This window comes from Boleophthalmus pectinirostris, unplaced genomic scaffold (assembly GCF_026225935.1).
Source record: "Boleophthalmus pectinirostris isolate CB_2022bp ecotype Guang Dong unplaced genomic scaffold, ASM2622593v1 HiC_scaffold_18, whole genome shotgun sequence".
NCBI lineage: Eukaryota > Metazoa > Chordata > Actinopteri > Gobiiformes > Gobiidae > Boleophthalmus > Boleophthalmus pectinirostris.
Window position 1 is genome coordinate 12719090 of NW_026571133.1, and position 8405 is coordinate 12727494.

The 8405-nt window shown below is 44.8% G+C and overlaps 1 protein-coding gene across 1 annotated transcript in view; it reads left to right on the forward strand.

The window, feature by feature from the left end:
- pdzrn4 (PDZ domain containing ring finger 4) overlaps window positions 1-1557 on the forward strand; it is a 63052-nt gene extending 61495 nt beyond the window's left edge. Inside the window, exon 9 of the mRNA XM_020926686.2 lies at window positions 985-1557. Within this exon, the coding sequence (XP_020782345.1) occupies window positions 985-1557 (573 nt within the window). The remainder of the gene's footprint in view (window positions 1-984) is intronic.
- Window positions 1558-8405: the final 6848 nt, after the last annotated feature.

An 8405-nucleotide genomic window follows, 5' to 3' on the forward strand; every position in this document is an offset into this window, starting at 1 on the left:
AGGGTTCTGAAAGCACTTCCTGTATTACCACATGCCATCACAAGAGAGAAGAAAGGGTATCTCTGTTGCAGCTATAACATTAAGACTCGGTGTACATCCTCAACCTTGTTTTTTTTACTTTACTGTTTTGTACCATTTTGTTTTTGTTTAATAAAAAAAAAAAAATAAGTGTGACAGAAGAACTCAGTATTCTGGATTTGTGTGTTAAACATGTGCAAATGAAACAAAACACAACTTCTGGTATGTTTTTTGAAGAGAAAACAACATTATAACATAAATCAGGTAATTTCTCTCCAGCGACTAGGTCAGGAATCGGAAGACACTAGATGGTTTGCAAGAACCCCAGAAGTGTGAGTTCGGGCACCAGCCAATGTGTTGGCAGCTATTCCCGAGATCGAGGATTTAAAGCCGCAACAAAGAGAATGTTTGATGAATTTTATCAAGGGAAAAGATGTTATTGCCCTTCTTCCTACAGGATTTGGGAAAAGCCTAATATACCAGTTAGCCCCATTAGCGGCGCCTTATACGCATCACAACCAAACAGCAGCAATTGGTTAAATAAAATCCTAATGCTGCGAGATCAGATGGTTTCCACGAAGTGAAACTGGCTGATGAATCAGGCTAGTGGACCTCTAAGAAATCACAATAATTAAAAGATTGATAGCAAATTGTTTACAATGACAGCACAGTAGTCAAAGGTCTTTCATCTGTTATTAGACTTTCTTAATGAGGATACACTTTGAGACAGCTTGTGTAGTGTGCATAAGTTGTAACAATTATGTTGTTTAAACTGACCCATGCCCCACTTATTTACAATTTACACATTGTTTCTGTGTGCGTGTGTTTTGTTTGTTTCCTTTTGTCGATTTTGTTGGTGTTAATGTACAGACAACCATCATGGCAAACACAGCAGCTGCAGAAAACTCAACTAAAATGCATTTCTAAATATGCGTTAGATAGTCAGTGTCCCTCTTTTCATTACAGAGCTACATGCAGCTGCTCCAACAGCATTCCTCCCTGGAGTACTCCCAGAGCCAGCTGAGTCTGCTGAGTCTGTGCAGAGAGCCGGGGCACCGTGGGGGGCGCCCTGGGGAACCCCGCCTGGAGTGGAAGGTCAAAGTTCGAGCCGACGGAACACGCTACGTTGCCCGAAGACCTGCCCGCGACCGCATACTGAGGGAGAGGGCGCTACGGATCAGAGAGGAGAGGAGCGGAGGCATGACCACTGATGACGACGCCATGAGTGAAATGAAGATGGGAAGATACTGGAGCAAAGAGGAACGAAAGCAGCATTTGGCGCGAGCGAGGGAGCAGAGGAAGAGGAGGGAGTTCATGCAGAAGAGTCGGCTTGAGTGTCTGAGAGAGGGGCCGGGGAGCAGTGCAGAAGCCAAAAACCAGGTCAATATCTTGGAGCTGAGCCACAAGAAGATGCTGAAGAAAAGAAACAAAAAGATCTTGGATAACTGGATGACTATTCAGGAGCTGATGAGTCACGGAGCCAGAGTGCAGGAGGACTCTAAAGTACATAATGCCTTCCTCTCAGTCACCACAGTGTAGCCTCTGTGCCCCCAAACCCTTCAAACAACCTTTCAAAATAACAGACTTCAGCCGCCACTGCGAATGTGTACTACTTAAAAGTGAACTATGTAGCTTTTCTGGTGGAGGGTCTGCTACCTGCTTGTCTCCATGGTACGGTGGCCGGCAAGTTTAAAACATTTCACAACACAAATTAACAAGTCTGAAAACAAAATTACATTTAAAATACACATTCACATCTTGAAAATAAATTCCAAGTTTCATAAAACACATTTGCAAATGAGCAAACAAATTTACAAAACAAGAAACATTTGTACAAATGCCGCTGCAGCAAAAACACAAATACAAACCCCTGAAACAAATTAACAAGAAAGTTCTTGACTGAAAGAAAATGTCCTAAAAAGCGGAAATGACGAATGACCATAACACTGGTTTTGCCCAGTAGTTCACTAATGCTAGTCATTGTTCGCCTTTAAGCTTTCATCTTTCTTACCTTAATAGTTGTGGATAAATTCTTCATGGGCAGAATATCTTCTTTATCGGCCTTGTTGGATGGAGATTTGGTGATGGGGCAGATTTATGAAGGAAAATATGCCAGACATTTCCATATATTTTCCCATAGAAAAGCATTAACTGAAGTTACGTTTATCCTACATTGTGGCACTTCCTGCCTTGTGCTGGGTTTGTATTTGTGTTTTTGCCACATGTAAATTTGTCTCGCCACTTGTACAAGTGTTTCATGTTTTGTAAATTTGTTTGCACATTGGCAAATGTGCTTTATGAAACTTGGAATTTGTTTTCAAGATGTAAATGTGTATTTTAAATGTAATTTTGTTTTCAGGCTTGTTAATGTGTGTTTTGAAATGTAAAAGTGTTTTGCACTTGCCGGTCACTATACCATGGAGATTTTATAATTATAATTTTTTCTTCTTTTTCTCTTCTTTTTTAAGTGCTTTTCTAACACCCAAGGTCACTTTACAGGGCATAAACACAATAAAAACAACATTAATACAATGATCTATAAAAGTGGGTTTTGAGATGGGACTTGAAAACTTGAGATCATTTGCCTGAGCTTGTGTTGTTGCTTTTCCAGGAAAGTTCCACAGTATGGTGTTAGATGTATCTATTCTGCATGTATTCAAATACATGTGTTTTTATTTCTCAAAAATACCTTGAAAAATATGCATTCTTACTGTGAGCTGTGTTGCCTCTTCACAGATCTGATCTAAAATTTGGCCTAGTGTCTGCTTGTCTCCAGGGAGTTAAGTTTAATGCCATACTGCGGATTATTCCAGGCAAAGCAATGACATCTACTGTACATGGAAATGAGCAGATGGCATGCAGTCCACCAGAAAAGTTCCACAGTGCACCTTTAATATTAGACCTCAGCTTTGTACACTGTGGAATGACTTTTCTAATTCACTGCTTTTGGACACTTTTGTAGCATGTTGGTTCAAACGAATGCAATTCAAAAACCAACACAGTTATGTATGTGTGTATTGTGTCAGCATTTACTCCATCATACAGTTTGTTGTATTTGTTTCATTGAGATGAAGCAGCTTTTCTTGCCTCGTTCAATGTGGCACTTTTTATAATGGGGAAAAATACAATATTTTTCACTCTTTGTACTTACAGTGATGTTTTGTAAGGGCTTTTTTACTCTGATTGTGAATCTTCTGGAAATATCTGAGTGTACCGTTTTATTTAATTTAAACAAATGTATGTCTTTGGTGATTTTAACTCATCAAACTCTCTTAAACTTAGTAGCACTGATTATACAAATGCATACCCAAATGATCATTCTAGGCTGGGTTTACAAGTTTCTTGCCATATTTAAAATTCTATCTCTGTAACACTTGAATTTATGTTATGCTCTTTCTAAATGTCCAATGTCTTGTTTATATTATAATGTTAAATACATCTGTGTTCATAAAGCTCATTTTTATTTATTGTAAATTAAATCCTTTCTTGTTAACTTTACTGAAAATCCAGGCACTGTTTAAATGTGTAATATAATTGCTGCTTTTTCTCCATAAAGACATTGAAGAGGCCTTGTCTTCAGCATTTGTCACTGGTGAAATTTGTTTAAAAAATAAACAATGATTTCATATATTACAAGCAATGGTGTAGTTTGGTCTGTTTATTAAGGATATGAAATCGGATTAGGATTACATAGATAAAGGTTTACACTAATTACAATTTATTAAAATTAATTAAAATAATCATTGCTAATTAATTCTAATACAAAAATAGCAATGCAAATATCAAATATGAGCTAGTAATGGTTAAGGACAAATAAGGACATTAACCTATTCTGTCTGTTTAGCCATAAAGATGCACTATGTAACTTTTCTGAAGGCCAGCCTGCAGTATTATTTATTTTTCTTTACTGTATTTTGGACATAATAAAAGATTATTCAAACGTGTGAATGAAACAAAACACAACTTTGTGTATGCCTTTCATGAGGTAAAAAAAAATTAAAAATCCCATTGCTTAAAGCTCACAAGAGTCAATTTTGCGTAATATAGAACAATCTGTGTATATCATTCGTTCATTTGTTTTTCAATATAAAACCAAAAATAAAATAACGAAAAAAACTACTATTTTCTTCATTATTTGTCTCCAAAATCAAAATGAAAAAAAGGATAACGATTTGTTTTTTCAGTTTTCGATTTTGTGTTTAAATTAATAATGGACAAAATGGATAACAGCCCTTGCCTGTTTTTGTGACTTAAACTGCGATGCTGGACTTTTGCACTGCATACAGACTGAACCAGGACTAAAACAAAACTAAACCAGGTCCAGGATCAGACTGGAACTAAATGGGAACTGAAATCAGGACATAGACTGGGACCAGGCCAGGACTGAGACCAGGACTGAGCCCAGACCACCGGGACCAGACCGGGACTGACCGGGACTGAGATCAGGACTGAGGCTGGTACCAGACCAGGACCAGACCGGGACTGAAACCAGGACCAGACCAGGACTGAGACCAGGACTGAGACTGTGATCAGACCAGGACTGAAAACAGTTTAGTCCTGGTTTAGCCCTGTTTTAGTCCTGTTTCAGTCCTGGTTCAGTCCATATGCAGTGCAAAAGTCCGGCATTACTGTTTAAGTCATGGAAACGGGAAAAGGCCATTATCCATTTTTTCCATTATTCATTTAAATACAAAATCGAAAAGTGAAAAAAACGAATCATTACCTGTTTTTCCATTTTGGTTTTGGAGACAAATAATGAAGAAAATAGTTATTATTTTTGGTTTTTATATTGAAAAATGAATGAATGAATGATACACGGATTTAGAACCTTTAATGTTAATGAACCTCCTTGAACCGTCACCTTATCGTGGTGGAGGGGTTTGAGTGCCCGAATGATCCCGGGAGCTATGTTGTCGGGGCTTCATGCCCCTGGTAGGGTCACCCAAGGCAAACAGGTCCGGGGGGACGGGTCAGACGAAGAACGGTTCAGAAGCCCCTGAGTGATGAGTGTACGAGCAAGGCCAGTTACGTCGCCCGGATTGGCGTCACCGGGGCCTCACCCTGGAGCCAGGCCTGGGGTGGGTGCTCGCCAGCGAGCGCCTGGTGGCCGAGCCTCCCCCCACGGGGCTCGGCCGGGCTCAGCCCGAAGGAGCGACGTGGGGCCGTCCTCACGTGGGCCCACCACCCGCAGGAGGAGCCATATGGGGCCGGTGCAGAGAGATCTGGGCAGCAGTCGACGGCGGGGGCCTCAGCGACCGGATCTCCGGACATGGAGACTAGCTCTGGGGACATGGAATGTCACCTCGCTGGAATGTCACAAGCCTGAGCTTGTGCGGGAGGTTGAGCGTTACCGACTAGATATAGTCGGCCTCACCTCCACGCACAGTTTGGGCTCTGGAACCCAACTCCTTGAGAGGGGCTGGACTCTCCATTTCTCTGGCGTTGGTCACGGGGAGCGGCGGCGGGCTGGTGTGGGCCTGCTCATTGCCCCACAGCTCAGTCGCTGTGTGTTGGAGTTCACCCCGGTGAATGAGAGGGTCGCGTCCCTGCGCCTTCGGGTCGGGGACAGGTCTCTCACTGTGGTGTCGGCCTACGGGCCGAACAGCAGTGCTGAGTACCCGGCCTTCTTGGAGTCCTTGGGAGGGGTACTAGACAGTGCACCGACCGGGGACTCCGTTGTTCTCCTGGGGGACTTCAACGCCCACGTGGGCAACGACAGTGACACTTGGAGAGGGGTGATTGGGAGGAACGGCCTCCCCGATCTGAACCCGAGTGGTGTTTTGTTATTGGACTTCTGTGCTAGTCACAGTTTGTCCATAACAAACACCATGTTCGAGCACAAGGGTGCCCATAAGTGCACGTGGCACCAGGACACCCTAGGCCGGAGGTCGATGATCGACTTTGTCGTCGTGTCATCTGATCTCCGGCCGCGTGTCTTGGACACTCGGGTGAAGAGAGGGGCTGAGCTGTCAACTGATCACCACCTGGTTGTGAGTTGGGTTCGCTGGCGGAGGAGGAAGCCGGAAAGACCTGGCAGGCCCAAGCGTGTAGTGAGGGTCTGTTGGGAACGTCTGGCGGAGCCCTCTGTCAGAGGGACCTTCAACTCGCACCTCCGGGAGGACTTCTCCCGGATTCCGGGGGAGGCTGGAGATATGGAGTCCGAGTGGGCTTCATTCTCGGCCTCTATTGTCAATGCAGCTGTTCGGAGCTGTGGGCGTAAGGTCTGTGGTGCCTGTCGCGGCGGCAACCCCAGAACCCGGTGGTGGACACCGGAAGTAAGGGATGCTGTCAAGCTGAAGAAGGAGTCCTATCGGGCCTTGCTGGCTCGGGGGACTCCTGAGGCAGCTGACAGGTACCGGCGGGCCAAGCGTGCTGCAGCCCGTGTGGTCGCGGAGGCAAAAACTCGGAGCTGGGAGGAGTTCGGGGAGGCCATGGAGAAGGACTATCGGACGGCCTCAAAGAGATTCTGGCAAACCGTCCGGCGCCTCAGGAGGGGAAAGCAGTTCTTCACCAACACTGTTTACAGTGCGGGGGGAGTGCTGTTGACCTCGACTGGGGACGTTGTCCGGCGGTGGAAGGAATACTTTGAGGATCTCCTCAATCCCACCGTCACGTCCTCCGAGGAGGAGGCCGAGGCTGGGGACTCGGAGGCGGACTCATCCATCACCCTGGCCGAAGTCACTGAGGTGGTTGGCAAGCTCCTTGGTGGCAAGGCTCCGGGGTTGGATGAGATCCGTCCTGAGTACCTGAAGTCTCTGGATGTTGTGGGGCTGTCTTGGCTGACACGCCTCTTCAACATCGCGTGGCGGTTGGGGACAGTACCTCTGGACTGGCAAACCGGGGTGGTGGTCCCTCTGTATAAGAAGGGGGACCGGAGGGTGTGTTCCAACTATAGGGGGATCACACTTCTCAGCCTTCCCGGTAAGGTCTATGCCAGGGTACTGGAGAGGAGAATCCGGCCGATAGTCGAACCTCGGATTCAGGAGGAGCAGTGTGGTTTTCGTCCTGGCCGTGGAACACTGGACCAGCTCTACACTCTCCATAGGGTGCTCGAGGGTTCATGGGAGTTTGCCCAACCAGTCCACATGTGTTTTGTGGATCTGGAGAAGGCATTCGACCGTGTCCCTCGTGGTGTCCTGTGGGGGGTGCTCTGGGAGTATGGGGTCCGGGGCCCTTTGCTAAGGGCTGTCCGGTCCCTGTATGACCGGAGCAGGAGCTGTGTTCGCATTGCCGGCAGTAAGTCAGACCTGTTCCCGGTGCATGTTGGACTCCGCCAGGGCTGCCCTTTGTCACCGGTTCTGTTCATTGTATTTATGTACAGAATTTCTGGTATTTGAGACTGGTCCCTACACTGAAGAGCACCAAAAGGACAATTCAGCACATTTTTGTATATCCAAGCAGCACTCCTGCATCCCAAAGCTTTGTGAAGTAAAAGTTTGTTTGATAGAGTTTTACTGTAAACTGGTTCACATAAATCTAGTTGACACACAGTATTCACTAGTGGCATAAATTACTATTATATGGTACACTGTCGTCACCATAGGGAAATTTGTCCTCAGCGTTTGACCCATCTTTTAAAGCTGCTGGGGCAACCTGTCAGAAGCAATGACCGCAATACAGCACCTGGGCCTATCTTGGTCTACCTTGATCAGGACTTTAGTTAGAGGATAGAGCGTGTACGTGCATGTTAAAGGTTGATGGGTGAAACTTGAGTATAGTTTTGCTTTACATCCATGCATTAGGGAGACGCTGGGTGGGCCTCCTCTTCCCTTGTCAATCTGCGTAGACTCACAGCTCATTGAACTGAAGAATTAATGAGAGATTTCAGAGTAGCACTGCTGTCACTAAGGCCTTTATGCATGACATTAACATCCTCCTTTGCTTACAGCTTCTCCCATCCAGCCCCATGTGAGTGACACAAGTGGTTTGTATAGCAGGCCTTAATTTGCTGTAGTCAATCATGCTGTTATAAATGATTAATCCCAGTGTGTGTAAAAGTAATTGAATGCTGAGTCGTTGATACCAGCAGGAGTTTATATGCTACATTATAATCTATAGGTTCTTATAGTCTTTAGGGATATGAATGAAATTTAGTATTGAGTTTTTTTCAAGGTTAAAGGTATCTAACGCTTCCAAATTTAAGAGTCTCCATGGAGATGTTATTGCTTTGCCCGGACCGTTCAACAGAATGGCATTAAATTAATCAATTATCGTTGAAACAAGCAGGGGGCGCCACCACAAAAAGTTACAGGTAAGATCTGTAACAGTAAGAATACATGTTTTTTAGTGTATTTTTGATCAATGTAAATAAAGAATAAATGTAAGAAGGATGATTTTAATGGCATATTGTAGGACACTGTTTCCCAAAGACGGGGTTGCGGCCCTCA